At 44.2% G+C, this 15093-nt stretch overlaps 1 protein-coding gene across 1 annotated transcript in view; it reads right to left on the reverse strand.

Annotated features, from left to right (window-relative positions):
• Positions 1-402: 402 nt before the first annotated feature.
• The window catches only part of LOC121536374 (conserved oligomeric Golgi complex subunit 3), a 48443-nt gene continuing 33752 nt past the window's right edge, over positions 403-15093 (reverse strand). Inside the window, exons 16-23 of the mRNA XM_045206472.1 lie at positions 14030-14119; positions 12848-12968; positions 12502-12590; positions 5597-5731; positions 2284-2359; positions 2049-2176; positions 1514-1612; positions 403-1270 (exon numbers count right to left, since the gene is read on the reverse strand). Coding sequence (XP_045062407.1) covers positions 1241-1270; positions 1514-1612; positions 2049-2176; positions 2284-2359; positions 5597-5731; positions 12502-12590; positions 12848-12968; positions 14030-14119 — 768 coding nt within the window. The 3' untranslated portion in view covers positions 403-1240. The remainder of the gene's footprint in view (positions 1271-1513; positions 1613-2048; positions 2177-2283; positions 2360-5596; positions 5732-12501; positions 12591-12847; positions 12969-14029; positions 14120-15093) is intronic.

Raw genomic sequence — 15093 nt, forward strand, 5'->3', positions numbered from 1 at the left:
CTGATGTCCTTACACAGCTCTCTGGTCTTGGCCATTGTGGAGAGGTTGGAGTCTGTTTGATGTTGTGTGTGGACAGGTGTCTTTTAAACAGGTAACGAGTTCAAACAGGTGCAGTTAATACAGGTAATGAGTGGAGAACAGGAGGGCTTCTAAAAAGAAAAACTAACAGGTCTGTGAGAGCCGGAATTCTTACTGGTTGGTAGGTGATCAAATACTTGTGTCATGCAATAAAATGCAAATTAATTACTTAAAAATCATACAATATGATTTTCTGGATTTTTGTTTTAGATTCCGTCTCTCACAGTTGAAGTGTACCTATGATAAAAAATTACAGACCTCTACATGCTTTGTAAGTAGGAAAACCTGCAAAATCGGCAGTGTATCAAATACTTGTTCTCCCCACTGTAGCTAATAACATTTTCTGAGTCAAGATCACTGAATCAAAATGCAACCCGTGATCTACCGCTCAGATTGTTTTGGGAACTACACTTAAAAAAACGTAAACCTATGCAACATTAACCAATTCTGTAGCAATGAGGTTTGTGCAGTAGGCTATAGGTCCAGTACATTATCACTGGATATTGGCTACGCTTGAATTGCCCTGCCAATGTTGTTCTCAGACCATTTTGAAGTTATATTAACAAAATGTAGCTATATGATCACACTGGTAATATATCATTTGTTGTATTACTTGTGAGGAACAGCTGACTGAGCATAATACTCCTTTTTTTTTTACTGGACTGATGGCCTGCATCAGTCTGAGGTGAGGGGAGGTGAGGCTGCCTCTGACCAGACTCAACGTCCCCGACTCTCTGCCTCTCTCCGCTGAGAAAAGGGGACAGAGTCGATCGCCCGGTTGGTGACCACTGCCCTAGTCCAACCGTAACCACCTTTAATTTGAGTTGAAAAAAGTTGATTCAAGATCAGTAGCAAAAATAAAATCTTCATTTCCCACGATCCTACCTACCAACTGAGTGACTGAATGGCTAACTGGCTGACTGGACCTCGACATGCTCAGAGCAGTTGTGTGTCAGTGTATATTTGGCCTTGTGTAGGATTTTTGCGCCACCTGCCGTCTTCCTAGGTGGGCCCCGAGGGCGAAAGACTGGCACAGTCCTGTCCAGTGGTACTTTTCCTTGACTCTCACTCCACCGAGGGCTCCTGGTCTGGCCAGGTCAGGAGTAACACTGCTGTCTGCCCAGACCAGGCAGAGCTCGATACTGACCAACCCCCCTTCAGGCTACTTATTCACAGACAACAGCAGGTTCATCTGAAGAGAGAGAGAGAGCAGAAACACTGAGGGCTAACACCAACAACATCCAGCATGTCACTCCAGACGCCACTACACACAGTGAAAAATATATTGTGATCCCAATCGGATAACCTGAACAAATCAAAGTTGAATAAATACACTTGTAAAAAGACCTTGAGATCCAACAGTGTGAGAGCGACGAACCTTGTAATACCATGCCCTAGGTTATGATTTTGTAGTGTAGCCTTGTACAAGCCTTACCTGGTCCATAGAAGGGCAAGCGATGATCTGAAGGTCCTCGCCGCTGTATTCCTCCTGAATCAAGGTGTGCAGTCTCTGGAACACCTGCTGAATGTTGTTCTGTTGGGAGAAAACATCATGCTAGCTACAAGAGCTGCTGGAGAGAAATTACACCATCGCCGGTCCCCTTTGTATCCCAGTTGCCATGTCAACGGCGTTGTTGTGCACTTAAGAGTCGCTTAGATTAGCACTTAGCCTGACACAGAAAGCCACCATAATTACTGAACAATGCTTTCTCTTTAACAAGCAGGATCAAGGCTGAAAAGGGTAACTGCGCATTACTCAGCCTCAGCACCTGCTGAAAAGGTCTATTTATTTTGTAGGTGTGTACCAAACCCCCCCATGAGCTCCTGAACAGGGTTAGCCTGGCCCCAGATCTGCTTGTGCCGTCTTCTCATTTTTGGCAGGACACCGCAAACAGATCTGGGACCAGGCTAGCACAGGGTTGGAAAAATAATGAGAGTTTAAATTCCTCCAGTGTCTAACAGACACCCACCCGGACAGGCTTGAAGAGGATAAACTCTGCGTCTCTGTTGGCCAGGTACAAGGACATGCTCTGTAACGTGCTTGGCAGCTTGCTCTTCATCACCCGGTAAGTAGCCATCACTATGTCGTTGATCTTGGCTAAAAGGGGAGACACAAAGAGTCATTTTTCAGTTCCATGCCTTCCTTTCATCCTTTCACCACACGATTTAGAGGTTCCACTGAAATATGATGCTACTGTTTCTTACCTGGCTGAGCCCAAGGTTGTTGAGAGAGGCCGTAGGTAGGACCTCCTTGGATCACCGTGGTTTTCAGAGCGGACACCTGAAACAAAACAAGTCCCCATCATCCCCAGTCAGGGACAACATGAGTGATCTCACACCTACCAACCTTGAAGAATGTTTATGAGTGCCACTTCAGTGCTGCGGTGGCCCCCCCCAGCCTCCCCAGGCCCCCCCCCACACTGCTCAAATCATAGGGAAATAAACCTTTTGTTGCCTACTAATAGCTGGCAGAAGACTGCCTCAGTAGGAATGGTAGGCTATAGACTGTTATGGGTACTTGGTAATTGGCTGCTCTTCATTAGCTAACTAGAAATATGTTTAATTGTACAAATCAGGGATCTCCTGAATCTGAAATCGGAGGGATTTTCTAACAAGGTGGTGCTGATGTAGGCCTAAGGTTGGGTAGGGGGAGGTCTGGAGGGGGTCAGCCAAATTCCTCCGAATAATTTTTGCATTTTTGAAAAACCTGTAACTTCCATTTCCTGAAACCTAGAGTCTTAAATTATATCAAACAATGTAGCCAACACAGAAGTCGGGTGTTTGATCATAAATGAAATTGAGGTGGTCTCAATGACACTTTCACATTTTTCTAGGTTAAATGTAGGGGTAATGATTATTCATATTAATAGGTGTCTTTATGTGGATAGTCTAGTGAAAATGTAAACTGGCTTCTTAATTTTATAGTAGTTTAGCTTACTGTAGGTTATTTGGAATATGAAACAACTGAACTAGCCCTATAGGAGCTTGTATCAGATCTCCATCCCTCACCTCATCCATCAAGTTAGGTCTGACTACTAGGCTACCATTTATTCAACATGCCTTGTTGTCATTGGTGAACTGACTTATCGTGCATTCGGAAAGTATTCAGACCCCTTTACTTTTTCCACATTTTGTTACGTTACAGCATTATTCTAAAATTGATTAAATTGTTTTCCCCCCCTCAATCAACACACACACACACACACACACACAAACACAAACACAATATCCCATAATGACAAAGCAAAAACAGGTTTTTAGAAATTGTAGCACATTTTGTAAAAACGGAAATATTACATTTACATAAGTATTCATACCCTTTACTCAGTGCTTTATTGAAGCACCTTTGGCAGTGATTACAGCCTCAGGTCTTCTTGGGTATGACGCTACAAGCTTGGCACACCTGTATTTGGGGAGTTTTTCCCATTCTTCTCTGCAGATCCTCTCAAGCTCTGTCAGGTTGGATGGGGAGCGTTGCTGCACAGCTATTTTCAGGTCTCTCCAGAGATGTTAGATCGGGTTCAAGTCCAGGCTCTGGCTGGGCCACTCAAGGACATTCAGAGACTTGTCCAGAAGCCATTGCTGCGTTGTCTTGGCTGTATGCTTAGGGTCGTTGTCCTGTTGGATGGTGAATCTTCACCCCAGTCTGAGGTCCTGAGCGCTCCGTTCATCTTTCCCTTGATCCTGACTAGTTTCCCAGTCCCTGCCGCTGAAAACCACCCCCACAGCATGATACTGCCACCACCATGCTTCACCGTAGGGATGGTGCCAGGTTTCCTCCAGACGTGAGAATCTTGTTTCTCTTGGTCTGACAGTCTTTAGGTGACTTTTGGCAAACTCTAAGCGGGCTGTCATGTGCCTTTTACTGAGGAATGGCTTCCGTCTGGCCACTCTACCATAAAGGCCTGATTGGTGGAGTGCTGCAGAGATGGTTGTCCTTCTGGAAGGCTCTCCCATCTCCACAGAGGAACTCTTGAGCTCTGTCAGAGTGACCATCAGGTTCTTGGTCACCTCCCTGACCAAGGCCCTTCTCCCCCGATTGCTCAGTTTGGCTGGGCGGCCAGCTCTAGGAAGAGTCTTGGCGGTTCCAAACTTCCTCCATTTAAGAATGACGGAGGCCACTGTGTTCTTGGGGACCTTCAATGCAGCAGACATTTTTTGTGTGTAGGCAAGTGACAATCTAAATTTGATCAATTTTAAATTCAGGCTGTAACATGAGAAGCTCACTGCCGATAGACTACTCATCACGGTGGGAGGCTATTCCATCTCTTGCTAGAACAGAAGCGGTTCCCTTCTGCGTACCAACCTGGTAGCAACGAACCTACCGATTCTACTTGTAGAATGCTCGTCAGTGGCCAACAACTTGACGTTGAGCCAACTCCACCCCTAATGTTCCTAATGTTTGTTTCCCGTGTGTATCAGGAATGGTCCACCACCCAAAGGACATCCAGCCAACTTGACACAACTGTGGGAAGCATTGGAGTCAACGTGGGCCAGCATCCTTGTGGAACGCTTTCGACACCTTGCAGAGTCCATGCCCCAATGAATTGAGGTTGTTCTGAGGGCAAAAGGGGGGGGCTGCAACTCGATATTAGGAAGGTGTTCCTAATGTTTGGTATACTCAGCGTATAGCCTAATAATCAACTAATTCTAAAACAATGAGAATTATAAAAATGTCATCAATTACATGACCCTCCCCTGGATTTGAAAAGTACTAAAACCTCCCCTTGACTGAAATTGAAAAAGCATGACCCTCCCCCGTTTTCCTCCAGGTACCCATTCAGTACATCTCGATCTATCCCTAGCGAATACGCTAATGTTAGCTAGTTAAACATTTGGCTATGGGCTGGCACTGGCAGTATGGGATTACGGAGAGTGAATTCAATTGTTTCTTCGTCATCTTGCTAGGTAGTTATCTAGCTGTGGCCATCTGGCTAGTATCAACAACGTCTTTCTACAAAATATCAGCATTAGCACAACTAGCTAACATTGGAATCTACACCATAAACTAAGCAACACTCCCTGACATGCATTGCCAAGAAAACGCTACTGTCACCTTCTGGTAAGGAGTATTTTAACAAGGCTGAGTGGCCAACGACTTCCAAGGTATTTGCTGTGTGAACACAAAAGAGATTGACTGCCGAGGAAAATAGTACTATGACTACGGGAGGCGGGCTGGAGATTTTCTCTCCTCGCCCAAGTCCTCGGATTGGCTCAGCTCCAACGTCAGAAGACAAAGGATGATTGGCATGATTGGAACTAAACCCATCAAATTTGAATAGGCCTAGATTCACAATAGAAAAACATTCACCTTTCAATAGGCCTTTTATATTTTCAGTTTTACTGAACAGTGAATTACCAGAAAAATGTAACTGTTCAAAAAGCAAAAGGGAAGAGAAAGCCCAAGGTCGTGTTGTGCAGTCTGAGCCCCAGGCTACGTCTGCCTGTCCTCTCCTCTGTCAGGCTGACACGTTACCTTGGTGAGATACTCCTCCTCTCTGTCTGATTGACACGTTACCTTGGTGAGGAACTCATCCAGATTCCCCACAGAGAGTTGATTCTGTTGCTGGATGAACTGCTCACAGCTGAACTTCAGGTGGCGGTCTACGTCCTTCTTCGAGTCGATGTAGTGTTCTTTTATCTCTGGTGATCCCTGAGGTCCAAAAGCCAGAGGTTAGTTAGTTAGTTAGTTACTAGACGTGGTACTGTAGATGAGGTCCAACAGTCAGAGGTTAGTTAGTTAGTTACTAGACGTGGTACTGTAGATGAGGTCCAACAGTCAGAGGTTAGTTAGTTAGTTAATAGACGTGGTACTGTAGATGAGGTCCAACAGTCAGAGGTTAGTTAGTTACTAGACGTGGTACTGTAGATGTGGTCCAACAGTCAGAGGTTAGTTAGTTAGTTACTAGACGTGGTACTGTAGATGAGGTCCCACAGTTAGAGGTTAGTTAGTTAGTTAGTTACTAGACGTGGTACTGTAGATGAGGTCCAACAGTCAGAGGTTAGTTAGTTAGTTACTAGACGTGGTACTGTAGATGTGGTCCAACAGAGAGAAAGGTTAGTTAGTTACTAGACATGGTACTGTAGATGAGGTCCAACAGTCAGAGGTTAGTTAGTTAGTTACTAGACGTGGTACTGTAGATGTGGTCCAACAGTCAGAGGTTAGTTAGTTACTAGACGTGGTACTGTAGATGAGGTCCAACAGTCAGAGGTTAGTTAGTTAGTTAGTTACTAGACGTGGTACTGTAGATGTGGTCCAACAGAGAGAAAGGTTAGTTAGTTACTAGACATGGTACTGTAGATGAGGTCCAACAGTCAGAGGTTAGTTAGTTAGTTACTAGACGTGGTACTGTAGATGTGGTCCAACAGTCAGAGGTTAGTTAGTTACTAGACGTGGTACTGTAGATGTGGTCCAACAGTCAGAGGTTAGTTAGTTACTAGACGTGGTACTGTAGATGAGGTCCAACAGTCAGAGGTTAGTTAGTTAGTTAGTTAGTTAGTTACTAGACGTGGTACTGTAGATGAGGTCCCACAGTTAGAGGTTAGTTAGTTAGTTAGTTACTAGACGTGGTACTGTAGATGAGGTCCAACAGTCAGAGGTTAGTTAGTTAGTTAGTTACTAGACGTGGTACTGTAGATGAGGTCCCACAGTTAGAGGTTAGTTAGTTAGTTAGTTACTAGACGTGGTACTGTAGATGAGGTCCAACAGAGAGAGAGAGGTTAGTTAGTTAGTTACTAGACATGGTACTGTAGATGAGGTCCAACAGTCAGAGGTTAGTTAGTTAGTTACTAGACATGGTACTGTAGATGAGGTCCAACAGTGAGAGGTTAGTTAGTTACTAGACGTGGTACTGTAGATGAGGTCCCACAGTTAGAGGTTAGTTAGTTAGTTAGTTACTAGACGTGGTACTGTAGATGAGGTCCCACAGTTAGAGGTTAGTTAGTTAGTTAGTTACTAGACGTGGTACTGTAGATGAGGTCCAACAGAGAGAGAGAGGTTAGTTAGTTAGTTACTAGACATGGTACTGTAGATGAGGTCCAACAGTCAGAGGTTAGTTAGTTAGTTACTAGACATGGTACTGTAGATGTGGTCCAACAGTCAGAGGTTAGTTAGTTAGTTACTAGACGTGGTACTGTAGATGAGGTCCAACAGAGAGAGGTTAGTTAGTTAGTTACTAGACGTGGTACTGTAGATGAGGTCCAACAGTCAGAGGTTAGTTAGTTACTAGACGTGGTACTGTAGATGAGGTCCAACAGTCAGAGGTTAGTTAGTTAGTTACTAGATGTGGTACTGTAGATGAGGTCCCACAGTCAGAGGTTAGTTAGTTACTAGACGTGGTACTGTAGATGAGGTCCAACAGTCAGAGGTTAGTTAGTTAGTTACTAGACGTGGTACTGTAGATAAGGTCCAACAGTCAGAGGTTAGTTAGTTAGTTAGTTAGTTAGTTACTAGACGTGGTACTGTAGATGAGGTCCAACAGTGAGAGGTTAGTTAGTTAGTTACTAGACGTGGTACTGTAGATGTGGTCCAACAGTCAGAGGTTAGTTAGTTACTAGACGTGGTACTGTAGATGTGGTCCAACAGTCAGAGGTTAGTTAGTTACTAGACGTGGTACTGTAGATGAGGTCCAACAGTCAGAGGTTAGTTAGTTAGTTACTAGACGTGGTACTGTAGATGAGGTCCAACAGTCAGAGGTTAGTTAGTTAGTTACTAGACGTGGTACTGTAGATGAGGTCCAACAGTCAGAGGTTAGTTAGTTAGTTACTAGACGTGGTACTGTAGATGAGGTCCAACAGTCAGAGGTTAGTTAGTTAGTTAGTTAGTTACTAGACGTGGTACTGTAGATGAGGTCCAACAGTCAGAGGTTAGTTAGTTAGTTACTAGACGTGGTACTGTAGATGAGGTCCAACAGTCAGAGGTTAGTTAGTTAGTTACTAGACGTGGTACTGTAGATGAGGTCCAACAGTCAGAGGTTAGTTAGTTACTAGACGTGGTACTGTAGATGAGGTCCCACAGTTAGAGGTTAGTTAGTTAGTTAGTTACTAGACGTGGTACTGTAGATGAGGTCCCACAGTTAGAGGTTAGTTAGTTAGTTACTAGACGTGGTACTGTAGATGAGGTCCAACAGAGAGAGAGAGGTTAGTTAGTTAGTTACTAGACATGGTACTGTAGATGAGGTCCAACAGTCAGAGGTTAGTTAGTTAGTTACTAGACATGGTACTGTAGATGAGGTCCAACAGTCAGAGGTTAGTTAGTTAGTTAGTTACTAGACGTGGTACTGTAGATGAGGTCCAACAGAGAGAGAGAGGTTAGTTAGTTAGTTACTAGACATGGTACTGTAGATGAGGTCCAACAGTCAGAGGTTAGTTAGTTACTAGACATGGTACTGTAGATGTGGTCCAACAGTCAGAGGTTAGTTAGTTAGTTACTAGACGTGGTACTGTAGATGTGGTCCAACAGTCAGAGGTTAGTTAGTTAGTTACTAGACGTGGTACTGTAGATGAGGTCCAACAGTTAGAGGTTAGTTAGTTAGTTACTAGACGTGGTACTGTAGATGAGGTCCAACAGTGAGAGGTTAGTTAGTTAGTTACTAGACGTGGTACTGTAGATGAGGTCCAACAGTTAGAGGTTAGTTAGTTAGTTACTAGACGTGGTACTGTAGATGTGGTCCAACAGTCAGAGGTTAGTTAGTTACTAGACGTGGTACTGTAGATGAGGTCCAACAGTTAGAGGTTAGTTAGTTAGTTACTAGACGTGGTACTGTAGATGTGGTCCAACAGTCAGAGGTTAGTTAGTTACTAGACGTGGTACTGTAGATGATGTCCAACAGTGAGAGGTTAGTTAGTTAGTTAGTTAGTTAGTTAGTTAGTTAGTTACTAGACGTGGTACTGTAGATGAGGTCCAACAGTGAGAGGTTAGTTAGTTAGTTACTAGACGTGGTACTGTAGATGAGGTCCAACAGTGAGAGAGGTTAGTTAGTTAGTTACTAGACATGGTACTGTAGATGAGGTCCAACAGTGAGAGGTTAGTTAGTTAGTTACTAGACGTGGTACTGTAGATGAGGTCCAACAGTCAGAGGTTAGTTAGTTACTAGACGTGGTACTGTAGATGAGGTCCAACAGTCAGAGGTTAGTTAGTTAGTTACTAGACGTGGTACTGTAGATGAGGTCCAACAGTGAGAGAGGTTAGTTAGTTAGTTACTAGACGTGGTACTGTAGATGAGGTCCAACAGTCATAGGTTAGTTAGTTAGTTACTAGACGTGGTACTGTAGATGAGGTCCAACAGTGAGAGGTTAGTTAGTTAGTTACTAGACATGGTACTGTAGATGAGGTCCCACAGTTAGAGGTTAGTTAGTTAGTTACTAGACGTGGTACTGTAGATGAGGTCCAACAGTCAGAGGTTAGTTAGTTAGTTAATAGACGTGGTACTGTAGATGAGGTCCAACAGTCAGAGGTTAGTTAGTTAGTTACTAGACGTGGTACTGTAGATGAGGTCCAACAGTCAGAGGTTAGTTAGTTAGTTACTAGACATGGTACTGTAGATGTGGTCCAACAGTCAGAGGTTAGTTAGTTAGTTAGTTACTAGACATGGTACTGTAGATGAGGTCCAACAGTGAGAGGTTAGTTAGTTAGTTACTAGACGTGGTAATGTAGATGAGGTCCAACAGTGAGAGGTTAGTTAGTTAGTTACTAGACATGGTACTGTAGATGTGGTCCAACAGTCAGAGGTTAGTTAGTTAGTTACTAGACGTGGTACTGTAGATGAGGTCCAACAGTCAGAGGTTAGTTAGTTACTAGACGTGGTACTGTAGATGTGGTCCAACAGTCAGAGGTTAGTTAGTTACTAGACGTGGTACTGTAGATGTGGTCCAACAGTCAGAGGTTAGTTAGTTACTAGACGTGGTACTGTAGATGTGGTCCAACAGTCAGAGGTTAGTTAGTTACTAGACGTGGTACTGTAGATGAGGTCCCACAGTTAGAGGTTAGTTAGTTAGTTACTAGACATGGTACTGTAGATGAGGTCCAACAGTCAGAGGTTAGTTAGTTAGTTAGTTACTAGACATGGTACTGTAGATGAGGTCCAACAGTGAGAGGTTAGTTAGTTAGTTACTAGACATGGTACTGTAGATGAGGTCCAACAGTCAGAGGTTAGTTAGTTAGTTACTAGACGTGGTACTGTAGATGAGGTCCAACAGTCAGAGGTTAGTTAGTTAGTTACTAGACGTGGTACTGTAGATGAGGTCCCACAGTTAGAGGTTAGTTAGTTAGTTACTAGACATGGTACTGTAGATGAGGTCCAACAGTCAGAGGTTAGTTAGTTAGTTAGTTACTAGACATGGTACTGTAGATGAGGTCCAACAGTGAGAGGTTAGTTAGTTAGTTACTAGACGTGGTACTGTAGATGTGGTTCAACAGTCAGAGGTTAGTTAGTTACTAGACGTGGTACTGTAGATGAGGTTCAACAGTCAGAGGTTAGTTAGTTACTAGACGTGGTACTGTAGATGTGGTTCAACAGTCAGAGGTTAGTTAGTTAGTTACTAGACGTGGTACTGTAGATGAGGTCCAACAGTCAGAGGTTAGTTAGTTAGTTACTAGACGTGGTACTGTAGATGAGGTCCAACAGTGAGAGGTTAGTTAGTTAGTTACTAGACGTGGTACTGTAGATGAGGTCCAACAGTTAGAGGTTAGTTAGTTAGTTACTAGACGTGGTACTGTAGATGTGGTCCAACATCAGAGGTTAGTTAGTTAGTTACTAGACGTGGTACTGTAGATGAGGTCCAACAGTCAGAGGTTAGTTAGTTAGTTAGTTACTAGATGTGGTACTGTAGATGTGGTCCAACAGTCAGAGGTTAGTTAGTTAGTTACTAGACGTGGTACTGTAGATGAGGTCCAACAGTGAGAGGTTAGTTAGTTAGTTACTAGACATGGTACTGTAGATGAGGTCCAACAGTCAGAGGTTAGTTAGTTAGTTACTAGACGTGGTACTGTAGATGTGGTCCAACAGTGAGAGGTTAGTTAGTTACTAGACGTGGTACTGTAGATGAGGTCCAACAGTCAGAGGTTAGTTAGTTACTAGACGTGGTACTGTAGATGTGGTTCAACAGTCAGAGGTTAGTTAGTTACTAGACGTGGTACTGTAGATGAGGTCCCACAGTTAGAGGTTAGTTAGTTAGTTACTAGACGTGGTACTGTAGATGAGGTCCAACAGTGAGAGGTTAGTTAGTTAGTTACTAGACGTGGTACTGTAGATGAGGTCCAACAGTCAGAGGTTAGTTAGTTAGTTACTAGACGTGGTACTGTAGATGAGGTCCAACAGTCAGAGGTTAGTTAGTTAGTTAGTTACTAGACATGGTACTGTAGATGAGGTCCAACAGAGAGATAGAGGTTAGTTAGTTACTAGACGTGGTACTGTAGATGAGGTCCAACAGTCAGAGGTTAGTTAGTTAGTTACTAGACGTGGTACTGTAGATGTGGTCCAACAGTCAGAGGTTAGTTAGTTAGTTACTAGACGTGGTACTGTAGATGAGGTCCAACAGTCAGAGGTTAGTTAGTTAGTTACTAGACGTGGTACTGTAGATGAGGTCCAACAGTCAGAGGCTAGTTAGTTAGTTACTAGACGTGGTACTGTAGATGAGGTCCAACACAGAGAGAGGTTAGTTAGTTACTAGACGTGGTACTGTAGATGAGGTCCAACAGTCAGAGGTTAGTTAGTTAGTTACTAGACGTGGTACTGTAGATGAGGTCCAACACAGAGAGAGGTTAGTTAGTTACTAGACGTGGTACTGTAGATGAGGTCCAACAGTCAGAGGTTAGTTAGTTAGTTACTAGACGTGGTACTGTAGATGAGGTCCAACACAGAGAGAGGTTAGTTAGTTACTAGACGTGGTACTGTAGATGAGGTCCAACAGTCAGAGGTTAGTTAGTTACTAGACGTGGTACTGTAGATGAGGTCCAACAGTCAGAGGTTAGTTAGTTAGTTACTAGATGTGGTACTGTAGATGAGGTCCAACAGTCAGAGGTTAGTTAGTTAGTTACTAGACATGGTACTGTAGATGTGGTCCAACAGAGAGAGAGGTTAGTTAGTTACTAGACGTGGTACTGTAGATGAGGTCCAACAGAGAGATAGAGGTTAGTTAGTTACTAGACGTGGTACTGTAGATGTGGTCCAACAGTCAGAGGTTAGTTAGTTAGTTACTAGACGTGGTACTGTAGATGAGGTCCAACAGTGAGAGGTTAGTTAGTTAGTTAGTTACTAGACGTGGTACTGTAGATGAGGTCCAACAGTCAGAGGTTAGTTAGTTAGTTAGTTACTAGACGTGGTACTGTAGATGAGGGATCTCTCAAATTACATATAGTTCCTGACATAGAAACTCCTGGTCCTATATGTGTATATTATATTTAAACTAAATCAAAAACTTTACCTCTAAGAGAAATTCTAGGATGGCGTTGTGGCTGTTGAGTCTGAAGAAACTAGGTACAGATTTGGGGTTCATCATTTTGAAGGCAGCATCTGATTTGAAAAAGAAAAGATTGATCTTGCTGAAGAAGGATTAGAGTGCTCTCTAGTGTTACAAATTAAATCTGCCCTTGGTTGAAATGAGTACCAGAACAGGAGCACTTCTACCGACAGCTACGGAGGTCTATACAGCAACTCTAGTTATTAACACTATTATAATAGCCATGTGTGTATATGGACACAACGGCCATCCTAATGTTTGACAGGTTTTAAGGAACGTCTTCTCTTCCTCCTCCTCATCATCACCTCACCTCTGGTTCTCTTCAGGTCCAGAGAGATCTCCTTGATGGCAAAGTCTGTGTGAAATGGGGCGATCTGTTCCCTCATGATCAGCAGGTGTTTTATCAGAAACAGCTGACCGTCTACCTGCGTCTGCACAAGATGAAACCATACCGGTAACTATAACATCTTGAATATTAAAACGTTAACCTTTTCCCCAAAAGGAAAACCAGTATTGACCCATTTCTACAGAAGAAGAAAAAAGGTGAACAGGTGAATGGTAAGGCTACAGTTGTTTTGGAATGACAACCTTTACAGTCAGAAATGTACACTCAGTGGCCAGTTTATTAGGTATACCCATCTAGTACCGGGTCAGACCGCCCTTGGCCTCCAGAACAACCTGAATTCTGCGGGGAATGGAAACACCATTACACCACCGCCACCAGCCTGTACTGTTGACACTAGGCAGGATGGGTCATGGACTCACGCTTCTTATGACAAATCCTAACTCTGCCATCAGGCATGACGCAACAGGAACCGGGATTTGTCGGATCAGGCAATGGTTTTTCCAGTCCTCAATTGTCCAGTGTTCGTGATCGCTTGTCCAATGGAGCCGCTTCTTCTTGTTTTTAGCTGATAGGAGTGGAACCCGGTGTGGTGGTCTGCTGCAATAGCCCGTCCGTGACAAGGATCGACGAGTTGTGCGTTCTGAGATGCCGTTCTGCACAACACTGTTGTACTGCGCCGTTATTTGCCTGTTTGTGGACCGCCTGTTAACTTGCACCATTCTTGCCATTCTCCTTCGACCGCTCATCAACGAGCTGTTTTCACCCAAAAGGACTGCTGCTGACTAGATGTTTTTTTGTTTGTTGCACCATTCTCTGTAAACCCTAGACACTGTCGTGCGTGAAACGCCCAGGAGAACAGTGTTTCTCAGTTACTGGAACGCCTGGCACCGACGATCACACCACGCTCAAAGTCACTTAGGTCACTCGTTTTGCCCATTCTAACGTACAATCGAACAGTAAGTGAATGCCTTGATGCCTGTCTGCCTGCTTTAATATAGCAAGCCACTGCTATGTAACTCACTGTCTGTTGAAGCAAACCATTTTTCGGGAACGGGGTGGTGTACCTAATAAACTGGCCACTGAGTGTATAACGTAACGCATTACGTGCATTGCATTGTCTTGTGCCTGAAATAAATCTGCACCAACCTTGTTCTTGAGGATGACATCAGAGGCTTTGAGCAGGGAGTGGATGCAGCCAGATAAAGCCTCTTGAGATAAGCCCTGGAAGACTGCTCTCTGGAGGGACAACAGATCCCATGCATCAACATGGAGGACGGCATCAACACAGGGACAACATGGTGGACAGCATCAACACAGGGACAACATGGTGGACAGCATCAACACAGGGACAAGATGGTGGACGGCCTCAACACAGGGACAACATCAACACAGGGACAACATGGTGGACAGCATCAACACAGGGACAATATGGTGGACAGCATCAACACAGGGACAACACGGGGGACAACATCAACACAGGGACAACATGGGGGACGGCATCAACACAGGGACAACATGGTGGACAGCATCAACACAGGGACAACATGGTGGACAGCATCAACACAGGGACAACATCAACACAGGGACAACATGGTGGACAGCATCAACACAGGGACAACATCAACACAGGGACAACATGGCGGACAGCATCAACACAGGGACAACATCAACATAGGGACAACATGGTGGACAGCATCAACACAGGGACAACACGGGGGACAACATCAACACAGGGACAACACGGGGGACAACATAAACACAGGGACAACAACACAGGGTAAACATGGTAGACAGCATCAACACAGGGACAACACGGAGGACAACATCAACACAGGGACAACACAGGGGACAACATCAACACAGTGACAACATGGTGGACAGCATCAACACAGGGACAACATCAACACAGGGACAACATGGAGGACAGCATCAACACATGGACAACATGGTGGACAGCATCAACACGGTGGACAGCATCAACACAGGGACAACATCAACACAGGGACAACATGGTGGACAGCATCAACACAGGGACAACATGGAGGACAGCATCAACACAGGGACAACATGGGGACAGCATCAACACAGGGACAACACGGGGGACAGCATCAACACAGGGGACAACATCAACACAGGGACAACATGGAGGCCAGCATCAACATGGTGGACAGCATCAACACAGGGACAACATCAACATAGGGACAACATGG

Source organism: Coregonus clupeaformis, chromosome 23 (assembly GCF_020615455.1).
Source record: "Coregonus clupeaformis isolate EN_2021a chromosome 23, ASM2061545v1, whole genome shotgun sequence".
In the NCBI taxonomy this organism is placed as follows: domain Eukaryota; kingdom Metazoa; phylum Chordata; class Actinopteri; order Salmoniformes; family Salmonidae; genus Coregonus; species Coregonus clupeaformis.